At 35.1% G+C, this 24438-nt stretch overlaps 2 protein-coding genes across 4 annotated transcripts in view; both read left to right on the top strand.

Annotated features, from left to right (window-relative positions):
- The first annotated feature begins 705 nt into the window (after positions 1-705).
- Positions 706-20840, top strand: LOC107028965 (probable serine/threonine-protein kinase SIS8). 2 transcript variants are annotated; one of them, XR_001457902.2, is made up of 15 exons: positions 980-1402; positions 9756-10196; positions 10891-10994; positions 11720-12405; positions 12544-12759; positions 14065-14105; positions 18095-18163; positions 18255-18355; positions 18738-18816; positions 18910-19008; positions 19107-19175; positions 19355-19404; positions 19504-19680; positions 19797-20462; positions 20574-20838. XR_001457902.2 is itself a non-coding variant. In XM_015230222.2 (14 exons), the coding sequence occupies exons 1-14, from the start codon at positions 980-982 to the stop codon at positions 19897-19899; spliced, it is 2658 nt and encodes an 885-aa protein (XP_015085708.1). In that variant the 5' UTR covers positions 706-979; the 3' UTR covers positions 19900-20840. The 2 variants fall into 2 exon arrangements, 1 of the variants encoding a protein (XP_015085708.1); XM_015230222.2 differs by having other exon boundaries at positions 706-1402; positions 19797-20840.
- A 1251-nt stretch (positions 20841-22091) lies between these two features.
- Positions 22092-24438, top strand: part of LOC107026874 (uncharacterized protein ycf36) — a 13955-nt gene continuing 11608 nt past the window's right edge. Inside the window, exons 1-2 of one of the 2 annotated variants that reach the window (XM_015227984.2) lie at positions 22092-22634; positions 22747-22775. In XM_015227984.2, coding sequence (XP_015083470.1) covers positions 22187-22634; positions 22747-22775 — 477 coding nt within the window. In that variant the 5' untranslated portion in view covers positions 22092-22186. Of the gene's footprint in view, positions 22665-22746; positions 22776-24438 lie in introns of both variants that reach the window. The other variant, XM_015227983.2, reaches the window with a different exon arrangement.

Genomic DNA, 24438 nt, shown 5'->3' on the forward strand with positions numbered 1-24438 from the left:
ATTAACAAGTAATTGAGATGTATTGATTGACCTATCCCGATAAAAAAATTGCAATGTTGAGAATTGAGAGAAAAGCTAACCTCTATAGATGGATGACCAACATGTTATATACTTCCCTGTTTAAAAAAGAATGGTTTCTTTCCTTTCTAGTCTGTTTCAAAAGAATGATCTTTTTTTTTTTGTAACATTTTAATTTCAGTTTTTCATGTGGTATATTTAAGGCCAACAAATCAAAAGACAATTTTGTACATTTGACATAACTTTAATTTAGGACCACAAGATTCAAAAGTCTTCTTTATATTTTTAAACTCTGTGCCAAGTCAAACCAGATTATTCTTTGTGAAATGAAGGAAGTAATAAATAAATAACATTAACGAGTAATTGAGATGTATTGATTAACCTATGCCGATAAACTTACAATGTTGGGAATTGAGAGTAAAAATCTAACATCTATACGTTGATGACTAACATGTTAAATATTGGAGAAATAATGAGCATACATTGTTAAAATATATTTTCCTTCTATTTGATAATTACTAATTAAATTATTATTATATGAAAAATTGATTATCGAATTATGAAATCGAACTTTGAAAGTACCGAACGCCCACACCTAGAGGAGCAAGTTCAATTTTAATGACATGTATATGAACTACTACTATAGTAGCAACTCTTATTGGAGGGAAGAGAGAAAAATAAAAATATGGAGCAGTTAATTTAATTCCACCACCATCCCTTTTCCCCTTTTTTTTTCTCTCTCTCCCCCCTTAGCTTGAAGAAGAAGAGTTAAGAGTTAGTACTAGCACCCAAGAAGGCAAGAACTGTACAAAGTTAACCGAATCTTCCTTCTTCCCCCTTCCCATCTCCCCCCTCCCCACCCCCACGCCCTTTTTATACCCACCCCTTTTGCCCGTATCCCCAAATTCTTTCACAAATATTGAGTCTTTTTTTCGTTCTCTCCCTTCCATGATACTTCACCATGTCCAAAATGAAGCATTTACTCAGAAAACTTCATATCGGCGGTGGTGTGGCCGATAATCCTCCTCACCTTACCCCTCATCACACCTCTCCTACTCATCAACCACCTCCTGTGCTTGATCCGATTCAGCAAACTAACCGGTTTGAACAATCTGGGTCAACTTCATCTTTGTCTCCTCAGACGACGCCGGCATCGGCAGCATTGCCCAGAGTACCTGAGATGAATTCGGGTTCGGCTTCTGATTCTGCTGATTTTAATTACTTTGAGGAGGAGTTTCAGGTTCAATTGGCTTTGGCGATCAGTGTTTCTGACCCAGATTCTCGTGAAGATCCGGAAACGGCCCAGATCAAAGCAGCCCAAGAGATAAGCTTGGGATGTTCGCCTCTGGAAAATCCTGTGGAGTTCCTTTCACTTCGTTATTGGGTATACTTGAATCTCCCCCTTCTGATTATTTATTTTTTTAAAATTGTTTTTCTTGATTTCTTTTGCTAATTCTCAATTTAGGTTTAATTTCCATTTTTTTTTGCTTATGGATGCTACATTGAGGAATTTGCTTGTTGTGATACTTTACATGGAAATACTGAAACTGTGCTTCAAATTATCCTAATTTGCTAATAATTATGTTATCGGACTGCTTGACCTTTGTTTTTTTGGTTATATGGGGGACAACTGACTAGGTAAGGTGAATAGTGTGATTGGAATGCACTCCTATGTATGAAAGACTCCCACAGATACCATTTGGTTATACCCCTCGGTTATATCGAACTGCACACTTGTGTTTCTATGTGATTACAGTTTTAGTTTTGTATTTAGTTTTAGTTCTTGTGGGATTTCATTGGTATGTTGATATTGTATAAGGATACTTCCATATTTAAATCATAAGCCGTCTCTTGTACTGGGATCAAACTATAAGCTCAGATATTTGAACTTGAGAGTCAGTTAAATTTGCCTAAAATTGTAAGTAGGCATCTATTCAGTTCATTGTAAATTTGTGAGTAAACACATTCCTCATCTCCACCTTACACATGTTCTTTGTGTTCATTTTGATGTATGACGTAATCATTAATCCTATCGACCCTGGGGAATACATCTAGAACAGTTTTTAACCTACATTACAGAAACAACATCTAATTTTGGTTTGTATACGTGTCTTTGCCTAAAAACTTTTTAATTTGTTCTATTTTTCTCTGATAATTTATCTACGTATAAAATCATTTTAATATTCTTTATATGAATACAATGAGTACAAGTTCCAACTATGAACTATGGGCTCATACTAATTGCTATTATTCGCTTTCCTCCAACACCGTTTGGTTAAGCCAGCTGTTTCAAGTGACTCCACTCTTCAAAAGTTAGATATCTTTTAATGCGTCACTTAGTTGGGATCTTGTTATGTTTAGATTACCTCACTATAAATGCTCTATCTTGTAACCGTCGTCATGATAATTGGACCGCTATCCTTCCACCTACATTTGTACTTTATTGATCCATTAATGAGATCCTCCATCCTTGCACGTCTCTTACTTTTTTTTTTTGGCTGGACTTAGATACTTTATTTATAAAGTAAACTTCTCTTTTAATGTTAATTAAGCAATAAAACAACAAGTATCTAATTTCTAGCTGCCTCACTATCACAAGTTGTCTATTTGACCCTATTTGGAACCTTTTTTTTTTTTTTTATAACGGTGGTGTTCGGGCAACTAGCTTGCACCTCAACTAATTCCATGCGATACATACCACCTACGACAAGTACCCGCTAGCTCTGTCCACCAAAGCTAGGACAGAGGGAAAGAAATCATCTAGTGTTTTATTTTAATCTTTGTTGGGATTTGAACTTGATACCTCATGATTCTCAACTCACCGTATTGACCATTAGGTCACACCCTTGGGTGCACTAACCTTATTTGGAACTTAAAGTTGGATGCATTATATTCCACTTAAAATGCTTTACAAATTTGAAGTGAAAACAATTTGATTCATAACTAAAATTAGAAACAACCATTTCTAACGATATAACATGTCTTTAACAAGTAATATGATAGGTAAGTAAAAATATTGTTTTTTTTTTAAAACTGGTAACTTTAGTCTGTATATCCACATGTGTACTGCAACATTGAGCATTCCCCTTCAAAAGTATTACGACTTATAATGTAAAACAGTCTTAATCTAAATTGCTGCCTATAAACAATCTAGCACATCAAAGATGTCTTCTGCCCTAGTTAATGTATCTTGTTTACACCAAAAATAGAAAAGAGCTAAGCAATTCATCTTGATCTTCTGTAAGCTATTCTTGCCATTGTCAAAACTCATGTTGTTTCTCTCTGTCCAAATTGTCCACCAAATAGATGCTGGGAGAAGTTTCCATTTCTTCTCCTTATCTGAAGCATTTCCATCTCTATTTCCAGTTGCTTAGGACTCCTTTAATGCCCCCTTTGAAAAGATATAAATATGTAAAAGCTTGTAGGTATGTCAGATACTAAGAATTCAACATAAATTACTGTTTTGATTTCGAGTTTCCTTCTGTACATAGAAGGAAACAACTAAGTCATACATTCAAAAGTATTTCTCAGACAATGCATCTTAATGTTCCAGCTAAATTATTCAGTCTAATAAACATCAACCATTTCTTAAAAAAATAAAATATCAACCTTGAGACGTTAGACTTCGAAATTAGTTTTATCAAAATAGTTCCTCTATAACAATTAATAATATAAGCTTGGGTCAAATTGAATTGCATTCTTCGTCAGAAGTAGTAACAACACATCAGTGCAGTAACAAATAGATTTGTTCTCTCTCTGTTGCTGCACCGTTTTAATTAGGTATTATTAGATAATAGAATTTTTAGTAGGTATTTGTGTTTAGCTATCAGTTGCTTCATATGGGTTTGACTTACACTTTGTTTGGATCATTGATACCCATTGTTTCATAATGTATTGTACTGTATTGTACTTTATTGTACTGTATTGTGTGGTAGATACAATGTTTGGCTTGACTGTATTGTTTGTTGTTGTTTGATAACTTTTTAGTTGTTTAGTTTGATTGTATCGTACAGTATTGTAATTTATAAAGTTACAAAAATATCCTTAATTATCCTAGGGTAGGAGGTTTGACTAAATTTAAATAATTAAGGTAAAGGGTAAAATAGTATTTTGAAATATTATATAAAGATATAATTGAAAAAAAAACTTAAGTAACAATGGGAACACACCAAATTGGTTGTTCCATATAATAGGGGTATTCATTTACGTAACAACGAAATTTAACAATACAGTACAATACATTTAAATAACAATCAAAACAAACATTATAGGTATGATAACAATACAATACAATACAATGGATAACAATGATCCAAACATAGTGTTAGTTATCTTAAGAAAACAGACTTTTCTACCTTCGTTGTTTCAGCTTGGATTATTAGGAGCAATGAATTCTTGGATTATTAGGAGCAATGAATTTTATAATGTAGGTTTGTTTGATTCAATCTGATTGAAACTCAAACTTCTGAACATTAAAACATATTACCCAGCCCTAAGACTTCTATTTGAGAAGTTACCCAAACAAACATCAACCTTTTCTTTAAAAAAAAACAACAGATATCAACCTTCAGAGGTTAGACTTGGAAATTTTAGTTTTATCAAATAGTTCCTCTATAACAATTAACAATATAAGCTTGGAGGTCAAATTGAATTACATTCTTCTTCATCTGTAGTAACAACACATCAGTGCAATAACAAAAATAGATGTGTTCTCTTTCTCTGCACTGTCTTAAAAAATATAATTCTTAAAAGCATTTGAGATGAGAAATAAGAGTTCTCAAATATAACTGCGATAAAGTGCAAATATTTTACTATTACAGTCCCCAAGATCCGAAAGTCATTATACCAGGACTCTAACTAATAATGTCTAGGAGTAGCAAAAGCAAATAAAGTAAAACAACGCCAGATATGAAATAGATGTCGGTCATCAAGAAGATCTGCGTCGGCCTGGATAGGAGTAGCTCACCTTCAAATTGGACACACTACTGTGCTAGATATAGGGGCACATAGAAGATACTGGGTCATAAACTGCACATAAAGAAAAGTGCATGGTAGAATCAATACAAACATTATGTACTAGTAGGCATCATATGCTGACTCAGGCTAGTAACAAGTATATGCTAATAAGCCAACAAAAAGAGTGGACATGTACAACAACACTTAATCAATAACTCAACAATTCAAGTAGTCAATACCAACCTGTAAATAACCTCATTCCTAACATATCAATGTCAAACAATCACTGGACATATAAGTCACCAAAACACGTAATAGTTATCACAAATTCTGCAAATATAAAGTATTCACACACAATTATGGAATTATATCCATACTAATCCACATTTGTTCAGCCTCTATATCTCATCAGTCTCACGCAGTGCCGTATACCACACTCCCAACTGTCACTCATCTGTACACACATGATAAGGGACTTCAATCTTGACCAACTGTCCGTGACCTGCAGGGGACCTTAGGTGTCCATGTACCGTACTTGCAAATTACCCAATCTATCATACAACTGCTTATGCGCAAGCTTATATTGAACTCGAGCCTTTCACTATATGAACTTGGCAACTTTGTATTATATCACAAAACAATACATGGGTTGTACTGTAACATTATATACAAGTGTACTCCTGATATCACTTCTCTAAGTCTAAATTGAGTCTAACACATCAATAATAGAGACAGTATCATCAGAGTATAACTGATTACACCAAAAGACTAAAAGTAAAAGGCAGTTTAGTTTAACTTGCTGCATATTGTTCTCTATGCTCTTAAAACATCTTCAGTTCACCAGATAGCCCCAGGATAATTCTCTATCTACCTCTGTCCTTAGCATGTACACCTGCTTCCTCCCAGCATAGTAATGCCTCAACCACCTTCCTGGGCATTGTCCAGGAGATGCCTTTGGGGCTTAGGAATATTCTCCACAGTTGATGGGTGTACTTGCAATGTAAAATATATTCTTCAAACGTCTTAATATTTATTCTTTAAACCTCTTAATATATCTCACTGTGTTCTCTACTCAATTATCTCTCAAGATAAGGACAAGTACAAAATGAATATCACAAGTGCAACTCATTCATACAAGCATTGTCAAACCAATAAATATCAACCAAACATTATGTATGAAGACCAATCAAACATGTTTTTTCGTCTCACAGCGCATAAAAGCGACTAATCAAAGTCTAATTGCAAATAAACCATAACATACCTCAACTAAAGAATCTGAACAAGCAAGTTATTTCATGTGAGCCTTTCCTTTCGTTGATGCCTTTGAATGCTCAAATTTAAAACAAGCAAATATAAGAATATTCAAGTCATGCGTGGAATAGTTCTTTTCATGAAACTTTAGCTGTCTAGAGGCATACACAATGACCTTCTTATCCAACATCAAAACATCACCCAAACAAAACGTGAAGCATCATAACAAACAACAAAATTTCTACCCTCCTTAGTCAATGCTATGATGGGAATCGTAGTCGGTAGAATCATGAGATTTTAAAATCTCTTCTCTCACTCATAAGCCCATGGAAACAACACTTCTTTGTGAGTCAAACGAGTCATCTGGGAAGCAATAGAAGCAAATTCCTTCACAAACAACAGTAGTAATTAGCCAGCCCACAAAACTACGGATCTATGTCTGAGATGGGCCTAACCCAACTCTTTACTCCTCCACTTTCTGTGGATCAATCATTATTCAATCCTTTGTAACCACATGCCCCAAGGACGGATCTTACCACCAAAACTCACTTTTGGAGAACTTCGGAAAAAAATTCTTTTCAACAACCCCGAAACAATTCTCAAATGATTCTTATACTCCTCCTTACTTCTCGAATACACTAATATATCATTAATAAACATTATCACAAACAAATCCAAATTGGTTTAGAAGATCCCATTTATCATACTCATAAAAATAAAAGCAACTGGGGCATTAGTAAGCCTAAAAGACATAACCAAAGTTCATAGTAGGGCAATACTCTATATACGAGCCGTATACTAAAAGATGCTAAAAAGAAAACCTATAAAAAAAAGGAGACCCGATCTTCTACACTAAACAGGTTCTCATAGGAACAACAAAAACAAGCTAGAACAAAAGACTAGTTTCCAGCATTACAATATCTTGTTCAACCCCTTTAAATGCTCTTCTCTTTCTCTCTCCCCAAATAACGCTCAACAACTTAACAAAAAAAAGAAGATACAATTTCTAAAAACGACACTTGATAATCTGCGCATAATCTCGTGGGTGCACCAAAAAGAAATATTCTCTTTATTTCAAATATTTGTTTGTCTTACTTTCCTTTTTAGTCTCGGTAACAAACAATGTCACTTTCTATATTTAGTAGCTCTTTACACCCAACATCCTATATGACATATTTAAGACCACATGATTGAAAGGGTATTTGGTTCATTACACACATTTTCCATTTGATAAAATTGTACCACCGAAACTTAAAGGTAAGTTCTACGAGTGGTGGTTAGATCGACTTTGTTGTATGGAAGGAGTGTTGGTCGATCAAGAACTTTCATGTTCAGAAGATACAAGTTGAAGAGATGGTTGAGATGCATGTGTGGACATACTAGAAGAGATAAGATTAGGAATGAAAAAATCCGAGACAAGGTGGGAATGGCCTTTGTGCATGTGAAGAGCAGATGTGTAGACCCCAGTGATGAGGTGCGAGAGGTTGCATATAGTGGGTATGAGGAGAGGTAGAGGTAGGCCGAAGAAGTATTGGGGAGAGTTCATTAGAAATGACATGGCGCAATTTCAACTTACCGAGGACATGACCTTAGATAGAAGAGTATGAGAGTCGCGGATTAGGTATAAGGTAGAAGGTGGTTGAGTTTTGTCTTGCTTTTTGGTGCAATTAGGCTTGGTGGGTGTCTGGTAGCACTGTGTTTGTTGTAGTATAAGTATATACATGTAGTCTTTTGCTTTTGATATCTATTACCATTTGTTGTCTGTTATGTTTTAGTTACCGCTTTATTCCGGCGTTATTATTTTTTTTTATGAATGTTTTGTATTGCTTTCCTTATCATTTGTCATGTTCTCTTCAGTGTCGTATTTTTTTCATGACTTTATTTGTTTCACTTGAGGCGAGTGTCTTTGAAAATAGTCGCTCTACCTCCATGGGTAAGCTATGCGTACACTTTACCTTCCCAAGACCACACTTCTGGTATTGGACTGGTTATGTTGTTGTACACGTATCTTTAGTTTAAGACCACAAGATTCAAAGTCTTTTATTTTTCTAGAACTTTGTGTTGTGTGACTGTGTCAAACTAAGACAAAAAATTTGAGGCAGTAAAAGATAAGAGGTTGTTCCTCAAGTTAAAAAGAATCTTCTCTACTTATCGAAAGCTCTTCTATTTCTCTCTCTTCATATCTTCCACATTAGTGCTAATGGCACAACACCCCACATTTCATGTTTTCTCTTTTCGTCTTTTAATGGCCTAGTTAAATATTTGCATATTCAACTGTGCCTAATATATCTCATCGAAGACCAACTCATATCAGTATTTCACACCACTAGTAAGACGCTATCCGATAATATAATAGGATGTGGTTCATGTATTTTTTGGAGCTTTTACTCATGAAGCATCTATATGTTATCTCCTCTTCCACAAGTCCTCAGCCATCAAGATCACCTCCTCACGGCTAGCCAAGTGAAAAAATACCCTTTCTCAGTATGCCAGCAACCAGATCTTACCTGCCCAAAAGCTTCTCATAATTGGACTTAAAAGAAAAAATGTCATTGTTCTCTGTTCTCCATCTCCATGCATCATGATTAGCCTGCATAGTATTTTGTTTGTGAAGTAATCCAATTCAACGTTAGAATTTTTCATCTCCCAATCTTGCAAGTTCCTCATGAACCTCAAAGCCAATGAACTTATCGACCTTGTAGCCTTCGCATCCCTTGGATTGTCATCTCCTTTTGGCATGAAATCTGTAAAGATTTGGAAAGATGATACTAAAAATGTTGTTATCACATCACTTGTGACCTCAAAATTTACCCTACTCCTACCACCCTATCTTGCATGACACCCATCAAATTCCTCCCCTGCCCCTCAAGATATTTCTCTAAAGCTGACATTAAGTGTTGCATTTTCAGTCATGCATTCTGCTTCCAGTGCTCTATATTTCTCTGAAATCACTTCCCTCTAAAAAGTATTCCCCTTTACTTCAAATCTCCATAACCACTGATAGCGCCCTGTTAAGGACCTTTACATCTTTAATCCCAAGTATTCCCTGACATTTTGTTGATGCCATGAGTCTCCCAGTTTATCAGGTGAAAATTTCTTTCCCCGCTTGAAATATCCCATAGGAACATGCTTTTTCACTTTCTTAGAATGGAAATTTTCTCATGTTCTATGCTATGAAGTGTTCTGTTATATTAGTGAAAGGTAGGATTGGACTAATGTTGACATTGTTATGGACTAAAATACTCCAAGAAATTAAACATCACTATTGGAAGCAAGTGCACTTTAAAATGTAGTCCTTAGCTTGATCTAATTCATATTGAATTAGAACATTCAACATTGACAAAGGCAGTACTATAAAAGTAATTATATACATTAATTTACCGTATTGTGTGTATAAACAGTTAATTACTTTTAGCAGACTGCAGACTTTGGGCTGTCTCTTTTTAGTGCTTTGTTTCCTGTGTTTATTGCTTAAGTTTTGCATTTGAAGTTTGAATTGGTTCTAAGCTTTCTAACTGGTGTTAATGCAGAACTATAATGTCGTAAATTATGATGAGAAAGTGATGGATGGATTCTATGATGTTTATGGAATTAATCCCTGTGCAGTAATTCAGGGAAAGATGCCTTTGTTAGTGGATCTAAAAGCAGTTTCCGTTTTGGATAATGTTGCTTATGAAGTTATCTTAGTAAACCGTGCAGCTGATATGGAACTCCGGCAGCTTGAGGAGAGAGTGTACTTCATGTCCCGGGAATGCCGAGCTTTAAAGAAGGTCCCGGTTACAAGCTTTTTAGTTGAGAAAATTGCTGACCTTGTTGTTAATAGGATGGGAGGTCTTGTTAATGATGCAGAAGAAATGTCAAAGAGGTGGACTGCAAGGAGTTATGAGCTAAGAACATCATTAAACTCTATCATTCTTCCCCTTGGCTGTCTTGATATTGGACATTCTCGACATAGGGCCTTACTCTTCAAGGTGACAAGAGCTTCAATCCTTCCTTACATTTCTATACTAGATTGATATGGATAATTAGCTTGCTTTAGGATAGAACATACTTATCTTTTTTTTCCGGTTCTAGTATCAAATGATTGATACTCATTATCATGAAGTATTCAGTAGTGAAGTATTTCCAGGCTAACTTCCTCATTTTTATCATCTCTAACTACCAAGTTACACCTATTTACTTCATACAGATGTTTGCCTGTCTTTCAATGTTCAGCAGTAGAATTCATGCTCTAGTATAAGGGCATCTGGCATCTTATTCAAAATGAGAAGGCAGCGCTAATTCTATCATTTTAAACTTTATTAAGTCCTTTTCTGACTGAAGGGAAAATACATAAAATCTCTGATTCTCAAGAGTGGATGATTGACTTTCTCTTTTACACCAGTTTATTGTTTAGTTGGTTTCTTTTCTGAAGGACTACAACATTTTCTCTGATTTCTGTCAAGAGTCTTCCCAGACTCATGCTTTTAACCATACCATATACTCTGCTGGATAGGTACTTCATAAAATCTCTGATTCTCAAGAGTGGATGATTGACTTTCTCTTTTACACCAGTTTATTGTTTAGCTGGTTTCTTTTCTGAAGGACTACAACATTTTCTCTGATTTCTGTCAAGAGTCTTCCCAGACTCATGCTTTTAACCATACCATTTACTCTGCTGGATAGGTACTTGCTGATAGAATCAATCTACCATGCAAGCTAGTTAAGGGAAGTTACTACACTGGCACTGATGACGGAGCAGTTAATTTGATAAAATTTGACAATGGCAGGTAAAGAATCTTTTGGTGGCACATTTTTTCTTGATGTTTATTGTGTTTGCTGAAAATATCGGTTTGTGTTTAAATCTTTTCAAGAGGTGAATTCAGTTCTGATTTCTCAAAATTAGTACTTCTAAAAATTCCTTCATAGTGGCTGTTGAATTTCTGATGGCTCTTCTCTCATTCTCTCTCACTCTTAGATCTTTCCACCCTATATTTCAAGTTGTGAGAATCATGTAGAGCAGGGGTGAGGTTTGAGGGTTTTGGATGGGTAAATGCTAGCTTCAAAAAAAATGCAGCACCACCCTTTTACTCTGTTTGAGCAGATATGCTTTTGATTTTAATACAAATTTGGTGAGCTTTCTGCACAGAGAATGCTGCCTGCTATATTTGCTAACATTTTTTTTTATTTAGTGAGAATGACCGTTATATTTTTTTTTATGCTTCAATTATCCGGTAAATGAAGTTGACGTCATACATATATTCGTCTTTGTAAAATATAGTATTGTTTATACTATACTACTAATTTCCCTCTGTACTCTCTTTCTTCTCTTGCAAGTTTAGTCAAAAGTAAGTTATCTAAATCTTGCTGTTTCATGTAGGTTATTTGCTGTTTATCAATATTTTTGCCTTTATCTTCTATTTAAGTTCTTTAAATCTTCTGCTGTAGAATTACAACCATGAAAATTTAGGAAATTTCCAGTAGTGGCGTGACTGATTATTGTTTTATTGTGCAGTGAATATATTATTGATTTAATGGGTGCACCAGGTGCCCTGATTCCTACTGAGGCACCAAGTGGTCAATTACAAAGTTATGCAGTAGATGTGCACAGTGTAACACCACTTCCTTCTGGCGGTACTGTCATTTCATTTCCTGTATTTGATACACAAACTGGGACAGGATCAGGTTCAGTTAATGCTGCTCATGGAACTGCGAATACATGGATTTCAAGGGAAGAACCAGCTTTCTACCACAATGAAGCAAAGGGAAATTATGGAAATAGTTCAGGTAGAACTGGAAGCACCCAGTTTGAGCATGACTCTGGAAATCTCCCTCCATTGTCAGCTAGATTATGTGACGCTTCAGCAGTTTCCCATGATAACGCATCCATTGCACAAATAACACAAGCTAGAGAAGCTTACGAGAATGTGAACAGTCTTGCAGAAAACTCAGAAGCTAAACTCCTAGGTGTTTCTCCAGAGAGTCAAATGTATTTGCAATCGGATCTGGTTTTAGGGGTTGTTGCTGGAAAAAATCAATTATTAGAGGAAAGGGCTGTTGATAACAGACAAAGTTCAGAAAATAACAATCAGTCTCTTGTAGCCTTCACCGGGATGCAGTTTCCTTACAGTATATCGTATAAAAGTGAACAGGAGTATACAGTTGCTTTACCGAGAAACGATACATTAAATGATACTTCAGGTGAGAATTTTGCACGCGCTAGATGTAGAACGAATGAAAACAATCCGAATTGGTCATGGAGAATTTGTGGGTTTCTTATTTATCCATTTTCTTTAATCTTTTAGAAGATCAATCTGAAAGTTGTTTTACTTCATGAAGGTGATAAATTCTTTAGGGGGAAGTTTGGAAATATTTCACATAACGATTGTACTTACAAAGACAAAGAATCAGCTACAAAAGCAAGGGAAATAGTTACTTGCATACAGTCTAAGTCTTATGCGGTGCAGAAAGAACAGCTTGATCCAATGCTACGTGGAGTGGCAGAGTGGGAAATTCCATGGGAAGATCTGCATGTTGGTGAACGTATTGGTATTGGTAAGACTCAGTGCTTTAAGCTCATCTTCTGTGATCGGACATGGATGGGTCAACATTGGAAAAAAAGTTTGTGCATATTTATCTAAATCAAATATAAGCTTTTACTTTTTGGCCTTCTGTTGTGAACGTATGGGTATATGTTGCTGTCTTGTTGTTAAATGATTGAAGAAAAATGGCAGAGTCAGACAGAATTGTTCTGTATGTTATTCTTAAATTATGTAGTTCACAGTTCATATGCAGTTACTTACCGAATGATGCAAGGTACACAATTATTCTATTGACTTAAATAAAAATAAAGGTGCGTACATAGAAATGTGTTCTCAGATCATAGAGCACATTCATACTTTATTCGCTGTAAAAAGGCCACTTCTAATTATGTTGTTAAACTAGGTCATAAGCAAAAAAAAAAATGTCGAATCATTCCCCTAGTGTTTGTGATTTCAGGCTTAGTCAGTTTTAGATTCTCCAATTTTTGTGAATATTCTTGTTAATACGTCATGTGTTGATTCATATTATATGAATAACAAGGTCTAAGTTACAACCAGGTTTCAAACAATAAAAGAAGGTCTAAATGATAAGTTTTCAGATGAAATTTGTTAGATTCTTTCCTTGTCAGAACTAGGTCTGTGTTAGCTTAACTGTTATTATTCATTGGCAAAATGTATCTTGCACATTGAGTTAAGGTGAATTGGTAGATATGATGACCTTTTATTTTATGGATGTGCCAACTATTGAAAGGGTTGAATGCACTACCTTTCTTCACATGAACAAATACAGTACTCCTGCCATCCCAAATTGAGTTGTCCAATTTTGACTGTTTTACGGAAACGGAATTGTTATATATTTTGTGTAAGGAACAGATGTTGGGAGAGTTCTCACAGCTTGTTGATTTCATTATAAACTGAATATTTTGTTGAAGATGTAATATCCTTTTATGTACTTTGCAGTATCTCGCTGGTACTAGCTTTATTAAAATACTATTATCCTATGAAAAAAATCAATTGCGTTTTCATTATCATATTACCAAAAGTTATCATTACCTTCTTTTCTTAAAATTATCAAAATACTCCAATTCTGGACCAATTGTATGAGTGCCTCCTGTAGTATTGTTTGACTAGAGACTTCTAGCGCTTTACTGAATATTTTCCCCTTCCCTTCTTTTTACTTGCTTTCAGGAAGCAGATTATTTGTTCCTTATTAATGCAGTTTAACATTTAAATTAGTTAATTTTTTCTTGCTTAAGTGAATGTAAAATCTTCATTAAGATTGGATGCTCAATATAATAACACTGATGTGACTTTGCAGGGTCATATGGCGAGGTATACCGTGCAGAATGGAATGGCACCGTAAGTCTTATTTCTGATTGAATATTATTTGTCTAACCTGAGTAGAAATAAGAACCATAGCACATTAGCTCTGAAGTTTGACAAGTCGCCAATTTTCTGTGCTCCATTTTCCAGAGAAAGCAAAATGGATTTGTCTTTTTTCATGGATCTGTTTTCTAATTTTCTGAAGGGTTCTTTCAAGTTGGAGATTATTTTAAATTTCTTTCATGTGCCAATCTTTTTCATGAATTCTGAAATCGTAGGAGCTATTAACACTACTGGATGTGTGCACACTCTCTCATCATAAGAGGCTTGTGTGCACACTAGATATTAAATGACTTGACCAAATATTTAGGCATCTTACACTTTCATCAAAATTGTTTCAAAAAATGTCAGAGGATAATGACAAAAAGAAAATAGGCAAAAATTGAGAAATAATTATATCATATGTGGTTCTCATGATTCCTAGTGCAAGTATAAAAAAGTTTCCACTCTACTTTACTTTTAGTGGCAGTGGTGCCTGTAAATTTCTCCCTGATTCCAATTTATGTGACGTAGTTTGACGCAATATGAAATTTGAAAGAAAAGAAGACTTTTGAAACTTATGGTTTTGAACATGTCATAACATTAGTGTAGCTATAAGACTTTTGGAACTTGTGGTTTACACATGCCTCTAACATTTTAAGGAAGAGCTCATTTCTCATTAAGAGTAAAATGAGAAGTTTAAAGTTGAATCAGTGTTATCAAAGGCGAAAAGCGCAAAAAAGCTCTAAGGTATGTGGGGGCTTTAAGCGCAAAGCACAAATAAATCGTGGGCTTTAACAAAAAAAGGTGCAAAGGGAGAAAAGAATAAAATATATATGTTTAGTCCAAGTCTAATAATTATAAACATGAATGGCAAATATATGACCAAAGAAATTGAAAAAATTATGATAAATTGAAATATCAATTATTTAACCTCAAATTCTTCATAAGAGGCTCGCTGGCAAGGAAATGTTTGCCTTAAAACCTTGATGACAACACTAACGCGCACATAAAGCGAGGCAAAGCGCTCAACACATTTTGAGCCTCGCTTTAGGGCTTAAGCTCGCTTAAAGCGTGCCTCTGATAACACTGAGTTGAATTACTTCCAAATATAGAAATGTGCTATTCTTTTTGGAATTGATTAATAAGGGAATCCTGTCACATAAATTGGAATAAAGTATGTTTGGGATACAAGATGATGATAAAGGTAATTAGAAGCGCCATTGAAGCTCAAGTAGATTCAAAGCAACTATTTCAAATAATAGTATGCATAATACAGACAAGATTTTCCTGTTAGATCTCTGTATGTAGCTTAATAGATTAGCTGATATTTTGTTTCACAAATTCCTTTCTTCCCATAGTCACTGTAGTTGCAACCGAACTCTCACCCATGAACTTCATTTTGTCCCCTTTCCTATTTCTCTCCTTACTAAAGCACCTCACAAAATCTAAAACTGGTTCAGCCAGATTCTAATTGAGCATTTTGTTCCTGATTAAAGACATACACTTGGCAGAATACACTGACAACCCCTTAAACTTGCCAATAAAATTCATTTTGACATTCAAACTATGGCATGTTCCTATTGAGCACCTGCACATAATTAAATATTTATCTTTGACACTTTTGGCTCAAAGTTTGGAAAATCTTTTGCGCGTGTTCTCGAGTGCTCATTCCATAGATAAGTTAATCGCATAAATATGTCATATCCTTTAATATAGACATCAACTTTAGTTGGAACATGCATGAGATTTTATGGCCTATTGATCTAATGTGAATAATCAATAGGAGGTGAAATACAACTAGTTAACTTATCTATGTAATGGGTGCTTGCGAACACACACATAAGCTTTTCTAAAATTGAGCCTAAATTGTCTAAAGGAACACTTTATCATGTGTTTGGATACTCAATCGGAATAAGTCGTAGTTTGAGTGTCCAAATGAAAATTATTGGCAAGTAAGGATTTTTGAAGTATTCCTTCTGCCTGTACACTTCCCTTTTTGATAAGAATGCATATATAAACACATACATATATACGTGCTCACATAACGAGAAGTATGTGTACATGTAATAGTGATGGTCTCTCTTTACCAAATCAATCTACCCTCAGCTTAATATTTCATCCATTTTCTACATTCTCCATTGATCTTAAACCACAGACCATGCGCTTCAATTCTCTGTTAATTGTATGATTTGATTCTCCTTAAAATTGAAGAGATTGTCTAGTAGTTACAACCAAAATTGGAAGTAACATATGACACACTATGTTTTGAAACCATGGTAAGGAAATCCCATTGTCTTGGTTTTTCTATTCCTTTAGCCAAGTCCCCCCAAATTAAACTTAATCAAATCAAATAGACTATGCCCTCAAACTGAATCATTAGATGGTGAATAATCAGAGAGAATAATGAAAAATAATGAAGAAAAATGGGGAATAAATGAACTACAAATTTTGGGTAGAAGCTGGGCATAGTTATAGCAATCAATTTAAACTAATCAAATTTATATGAAATTAGGAATCATGTGATAATCTTAACACTCTCCTTGAAATATTTTTGTCATAGGCTCCAAACTCAATTCGAGGAATTTTGTATCTGTAAGAAAATCCACTTGTTGATCATTTAATTTAACGAAGCGAGAAGCAATTCATCCGGATAAAATTTTCTGTTCTTAAACACAATCCACCTCTATGTCATGTTCTTTCATGGACTTGAGGCAATATGATTTTGACATATTGGTTTTATCTATTCAACTTTACTTCATGTCTACTCTTGGAGAAGTTATTTCTTTACTAAATTGGTGACAACATCTTGGTTTTCACTCTTAAAAGAAATTAGATTTTCTCTAATCATGACAGTATTTAGAAGTAGCTTATCTATCTAATCCAGAACTTGCCCAATACAACTATTCTTCAAATCCCAAGCTATTTGGGATCTGTTATATATATATATTATTGGGAGCACATCCCAACACATCCTATTATAGGATAAATAGTAAGAGCGTAATATATGCACTGCAAGTTTAGTCAGTATAAGAAAAGAGAAGTTTAGGTGAGATTAGACGGGATTGTGGTTGTCTAAAAGCAAACAAATCAAATATCTTGGTTCATTCCACGAGAATGGAATGATAGATGAAGATGTTAAACAAAATCAAATCAGATGGTTGAAATGCAAATTTGCTACCGGGGTGTTATATGATGGAAGCATGCCTACCAAAATGAAGGATAAGTTCTATAGAACATTTATAAGACCAACAATGTATATGGGGGTGAATGTAGGGCCATCTAAGTCCAACATATCTGTAAGATGAGTGTTTAGGAGATGCATACGCTCATACAAGATTAGACAAGATTAAAGTATACCACCTTTGCCAAAAAGTGAAAGTAGCACACGCTAAAGATAAAATAAAAGGTTGCTTGAGATAGTTTGGTGATGTCCTGCGTCAATCACTAGATGCACCGGCTCGTAGATGTAATACCATGGTAAGTGAATGTGTCAACTAAGATCACGTGGAAGGAAGTTATGTAAACAACCTATAATTTTTCTTTGGAAGTCTCGTGCAGACTTAGCGAAAATTAGGGCACAACAAATAAAATAAACATTTATACAGGTGATCAATTTGTTGGAAATATGCTTTGGTCGTGTTAGTACATTTATTTTACGTTTCGTGCTTTCTAGCATTCTTTTAGCCCTATCTGAGATTTTATGCCTACAGAAATATAGAAAACTTCTGGTACTCTTTCTATATTTTAATTTTAGCCCTATCTGATATTTTTGTTTTTTTCTAGTCTTCGTGTTCTCTGGTATCTTCTCAAATCTTTGTTCTGGTTAGTGGTTAGTGGTGTCCTATAAAGCTGATATGTGCTGATCCGGTAGTCTGTGCCAGTAGCATGAGAGTGGTTTGGAATGTTCACTGTAGTGATTGTATAATTATCTAACACTTTTTCTGTAAATTTAATTTAATGAAATGAATCTCTCTATATTGCAGGAAGTTGCTGTGAAGAAATTCATGAATCAGGATATAACAAGTGATGCCCTTGAACAGTTTAAATGTGAAGTAAGTTGTAACTAGACAATGATAATGATATCTTTGTACTATGAGTTCTCCTGAACTTTTAAGAACTCTTTGTGCGTATTGCATTTTGCAGATTGAAATTATGTTGAGGCTGAGACATCCTAATGTTGTTCTATTCATGGGAGCTGTAACTCGTCCCCCAAATCTCTCTATATTGACTGAGTTCCTTCCCAGGTTTAGAACTCTTTGCTACATGCACATCTACTGACATACTACATTTGGAAGTTTGCCCATTTCTTAAATGTTTAGTCTTGGCTTTCTAATTTTGGCTCATGGGATTTTCAAACCATTCGTGTGATAGGAAATTCTGCATTGTTGTCGGTTTGTAGTGGCTTATATCTTTTACGTTTGTGTTCTCTCAAATCTTTCTTTTGGGAGAGCAAATGTTTACCCAGTTTAAAATGTGCAAGAAACTCCTATCTCATCTGTAATACCTCCTAGCTCTATTGCCATTGATGCTGAGATACTTGATAATATATCACATTTGTTATTGAGTAATATATCAATTTTGTGTTTCTCCGCTGCAGTGTGTCTGATATCTGTAGTTTTGGTGCAGGGGAGGTTTATATAAGCTACTGCATCGTCCAAATATCCTTATTGAGGAGAAAAAGCGTATGCGGATGGCACTTGATGTGGTATTTTTTTGATGCTGAACACCCCACCCCCACCCCTCACAGGTTTTTTGTCAGTTTTAGTTTCCTGTTTGCTAATGTTTCAACTCCTTGTAGGCCAAAGGAATGAATTACTTGCACACAAGCAACCCTATCATTGTGCATCGAGATTTGAAGACTCCAAATCTTCTGGTTGATAAAAATTGGGTTGTTAAGGTGCGTCTGACTTGAATCTTGAAATAGCAGTCTATAAAACTTGTAAGAAGCAAGCTGCTGTTTATCCCCCAATAATCCATGCTTTTTCATGCTTGAAGGTTTGTGATTTTGGGATGTCTCGCATGAAGCACCACACATTTCTCTCTTCAAAGTCAACTGCTGGAACGGTGATTGCATGCTCACTTTTTATGACTCAGTTTATGCCATCTTTCCAGGCCTCTTTCCTACTCTCCACTACCCTTTGAGAACAAAAAGAAGAACTAACAAAGATTATGGTCTAAATAGGTTGACAAAGAGATGAGATCTGAAACCGTCAAATTTACTAATGGTGTTCCATTGATTGCAGGCTGAATGGATGGCACCAGAAGTTTTAAGGAATGAACCATCCAATGAAAAGTGAGTTTACTCTTCATTAGTACTGTTTTTGAGGCTGAACTTTGTTATGGTTATTAGTTTTGGATTTTCTTAGATGAGTTTGGTTTGTTTGGTTTGCAGATCTGATGTGTACAGTTTTGGTGTAATACTCTGGGAGTTAACTACTCTCCAAGTGCCATGGACAGGGATGAACTCAATGCAAGTTGTTGGAGCTGTTGGTTTTCAGGGTAGACGCCTTGATATTCCTCCAAGCGTTGATCCCATAGTTGCAGAGATTATAAGTGAATGTTGGAATCAGTACGTATCTATTGAACTTTGATACAATTTCATGTGCAAATGATTTTCAGTGTGTTCATGTCTAAAAGAATGTGTCTTCTCTTCTTTTAAATGGCTAATGCCCTTCTTTTCTGCAGAGATCCCCAAGTGCGCCCCTCTTTTGCGCAGATTATAAGTCGTCTTAAACGTCTTCAGCGTCTTAATATCCAGGGATTTGAAACTTGTACAAATCAGCATTAAGGTTGACAGGTTAGGCATTGTTGTAATAATAACAGAAGCTTGTTGCTGGGCTCAAAGTGCCAGAGCAACTGAGAATTGATTGCAAAAGTCTTGTAGATGCAAAGAAGCACTCAAGAAAACCCTGGATTGGAAGCAGTTGGTCCATTCGAAGTGGGGACTCAACGCAACCAATTCAGAAACAAGCAGATATCTCCTAGTCAATGGCTGCACGAAGTGCAGTAGTTGAAAATTAGGTCATAGTGATCGTTTTATCGAGTCTTGAGTTATGTAAAAGGAAAAAAGAAAAAAAGAAAATAAAATCCATTTTAGTTCTAGTTAGTTTTAGGCTGATGAATGCACAGTAGCATTGAGATATGCAATGAGCTCCAAAAAGGAGCAGCAGCAGCAGAAGAAAAATCTCAATTCTGTGAAGGTGGTCGAAGGAAGCAATTGTAAACAGTCGGTCTCTGCAGGTTGTACCAACAGAAGAATAAATGGAAATGTTCCTACATTACCATCTTCATTCCCTTTGTTGTGCTTACATACATAGTGAAGACAGTTTTGTGTATAGTAATACCTGTACAGTAAGTACAATGCTAAACTTATTTTGGTAGACGTAGAACCACCAACTTGAGTAAGGAGCCTTATGCTTGCTGATTCAACTCATTGCTAAAATCTCCTTACCACTTTTGCAGGTGAACTGTTCTGTTTTGGCTTGGTTGAATGCTTTTGTGAATATGTCATCTGTCTTTTCTTACATTTGTGACAACTAGCTATGACAGATCAAGGAATTATAAATGATAAATTGCAAGAATATCACACTTGGGATTTAAACCTACAGCTTGAGTTCTCTAATCTAACTTCATGTTAAGGTGATTTTGTAAAAAGGATTGTTACTTGACCTATTTGTATATCATATTTTCAGATGAAGCAAATCCAATTGAGCCTCCTTGGACCATGTATTTATGTCCCCCAAAACAAGTAGATGTTAATTCTAAATGCCAAGTGTTAATTACGTTGTTACTTGACTTGTTGGAATCATCTCTAATCACTTGTGATTAAAGAGCTTTTTTTCTACAAGTACACACTATTATGAAGAACTCCAAGATACCTACTTCAAAGTGCAAGCTTTGATTATAGTTTTTATCCAAGGAAAATTCACAAATAGCAGTACGCCCTAATTTTTACCAACTATAGTGATAGTTTGGCTGATTATCAAATGTGCACTTTAAAAAGCCTTATGATACTATGTATCAATTCATGTTGTCTCAAAGTGAGCATATACAACATTAATTGATACATTGATAGAAAGTGAACCGATATTGCTACAAGCAAAATAATAAAGTTCAAACTCTTATCATGTATTTTAATTTTGTAGTGTATACTTGCTAAGTCAAATAATTTTCTCTTTCTTTATCTCATACAATCCAAGATTCGACCGAACCATAATAAGGCCAAATGAATTTAGTCTCCAATTTCAATTGAAATTTTTTCCTAGTCAATTATTCTCTTTGCCACGTTTGATTGATTCATACACCATAAAGTAAGCACTTTGAGATTATAGAATCAAAGGTAAACTCTTTTTAATGCAACCTCAATGAATTCAAGCATTCAATAAGAGTTGTAACATAGTAGTGCAACTCAACTTGATTTTCTCCAATTTAAATCTATTTTCTTTGTCCTAATATTACACAGTTCATCAATTGAATATATTTAGTGAAATATATTGTTGTTTCTTATAGTTCGATAATCATATCATTTGTTGCAATTGTTGTTCAGAATTATGCTTCTAATAGTATTTTTTTTCATGGCTTCTCCACTTCTGTTATTTTCTTTTTTCGTACTACTTTGAAATATTTCTTCTTGAGCCAAAAGTCTATCAAAAACAGTCTATCTATCTCAAAAATATAAATAAAATCTCCATACACTTTAACCATCACCTCGTTGTCCTCTTCTATTAACAAGAATCAATTAAATACTTAACATCTTTTCGAAGGACATAGTCTAGGTAGGTATAACTTATAAGCGAAAAATATTTTATTTATGTGGCATGATATTTTTAATAATATAGAGTGTACACACAATATTAAGAGATTATAGTAAAAGAGATAAGTGTATTTTTCAAATAATAATTTAGATATGAAATTCGAACGTTATTTAAAACTCAAAATAAAAATAAAATGTGACACTCCACCGTTGATATTTTTTGCATTCACCATCACCATAGATATTTTTGATGATGAAGTAACCAAAATGTACAAACTTCCCTGTAATTCTATTAGCAAGCAACTAAAGGAAAACAGGCCAAATGCAAATGGCCATATCAGTGGCAACACTATTTTCACCAAATCATCAACTTCTCTGTTTTCCTTCTTCATCAACTCAATATCTCAAAACTCACCATTTTCATAACCAAAGATTTATTCCAAGAATACCCTTTTCATCTTTCAGAAATAACAACCCTTTACCAGAAACTGAGTGTCCTGTTCCACTAGGCCAGCAGCCTGTTAACGAATTCAAAGCCCTTTCTGATTCTTTCCCTTTTTCATGGGCTTCTGGTGACTTGGTTGAGTACTGTTCCCGTTTATTTGCAACTGGACTTGCTTTTGCCCTCTTTGTGGGTCTTCCTGTTAACTTATTCGGGTCGGCTGGACCCATACCCGAACCCCTTAAACCGTTCTTGGGTGCTGTTTCTGGTGGCCTTATTGTTGTCACTTTGGCTGTTGTGAGGATGTATCTTGGTTGGGCTTATGTTGGTAACAGATTGCTTAGTGCCACTGTTGAATGTACTCATCTTTCTTTTTCTTGTTGGATTATTATATTTATGTCAATTAATCACTTTATTTTTTTGTGTTTGCTCGCTGAAAGATGAAGAAACAGGATGGTATGATGGCCAGGTACTAATTCTTATGTTTTCAATTTATGTCATTTGATTGGAAAGTTAGTACCTTTAGCTAATGGGATTGTACTCCATAAACTAACTCTCTAATGAATGCTACTTGACTTTTGGCTTCTGATAGTATTTTACTTTTGGGAAACATTCTGATTTTTATTAGGATTAGTTTTACTAAATGTCTAAATGTGTCTGGTGCTCGAGAAACTACGTGTTCAGGCAGGATTAGGGGAAGGGTTGCCATTCCAAGAGGGTGTAATGTAGGCATCCACCTTGACTCAAGCAATCCATAGCTCAAATTCATGACATGGTCATATAGAGACAAGTCGACAACTTTACTGTTGCTCCGCCCCTTAACAATTAGTAGTGCTAGTCGGAATAAAATATACCCAAATGGAGTTAAATGAATATAGAAGATTACTGGAAAAACTGCTTCATTGTTAATCAGTTTCTATTTGCTGACATGTCGAGTAGTACCCCTCAAATTCATTATAGTATAGTTATGTTATTCTTTTAAGAAATATGCAACATTGCAGGATTAAATCGTAAATCAAAAGCATTAACGCCTCTTGATCCTTATAATTTAATTCAAATCGGATTGAAGAGGTGTTGTGAAGCAGTTAAAGGTTGTGTACCCTTCAATTCTACTTCTTAACGGTTTTACCTTTTAACCAACAAAGAAGATGTCCCCAAGACCCCAACATAGTTTAGGTCAAATCTTTTCTGGGAGTGGTAATAACTGTCTTGATTTTGATACATTCAGCTGCACTTAGCTAACTAGTTCTTGGTTTGAGTGTTGCCATTCAAACAATTTTGTACACCTTGAATGTTGCACCAGAAAACCAAAACCATAGACATCTGAACTTCAACAGTTGTACAAGGCTCACTTTTCCTTCAGAACTTCCCGATTTTGAATAAAATTGTCTACGAAAAGCATAATGCTTTTGTAGGAGAAAAGACAAACTTTGGATGCAACCCTTACAGCTGACAAGTTAGTTATTCAATTCCTCACATATGGATGTTTGAGATCCTATGTATGCTGGCATAGAGAAGGTCTATTATCAGGTTAATCAGAAATATTCTAGGATGCCCCTTGTTGAGAAGTGGATTTGGATTGAAGTGGAGACATTAGATTTTGTATATCTCTAAGGGAGATGGAAGCCTCTTAGTTTCTTCAAAACAATAGGACCTTTAGATAGGGCCGACTCTCCCCTCTGCTATTCTTCTAGTTATGAAATCCCACAGTAGGATGTTGACAAGTAAAGGTAGGAGAATATATGCAAGGCTTTCAGGTCAATGGTTACATTGGAGGATGTAAAATTGTGCCTTACCTCTTATTCTCAAATTATACTCTATTCCTCTGTTATCTGCATATGTCGAAGATTTGGTATCCATTCAGAACTTAAGAATGAGGTGAACAATTTTCAGGCCTGGAAATCAACTGTCACGACCCAAAACCGAGCCGCGACTGGCACCCACATTTACCCTCCTATGTGAGCGAACCAACCAATCTAAACCTTAACATTTCAATTTAATATCAACATAAAGCAATGCGGAAGACTTAAACTCATTAATAAAAGACAATTCAATAACTTCTAAAATTCAACATCTATTATTTCCCCAAAATCTGGAAGTCATCACCACAAGAACATCTATGATCAAATTAC

The sequence above is a fragment of the Solanum pennellii genome, chromosome 8, assembly GCF_001406875.1.
Source record: "Solanum pennellii chromosome 8, SPENNV200".
In the NCBI taxonomy this organism is placed as follows: Eukaryota; Viridiplantae; Streptophyta; class Magnoliopsida; order Solanales; family Solanaceae; genus Solanum; species Solanum pennellii.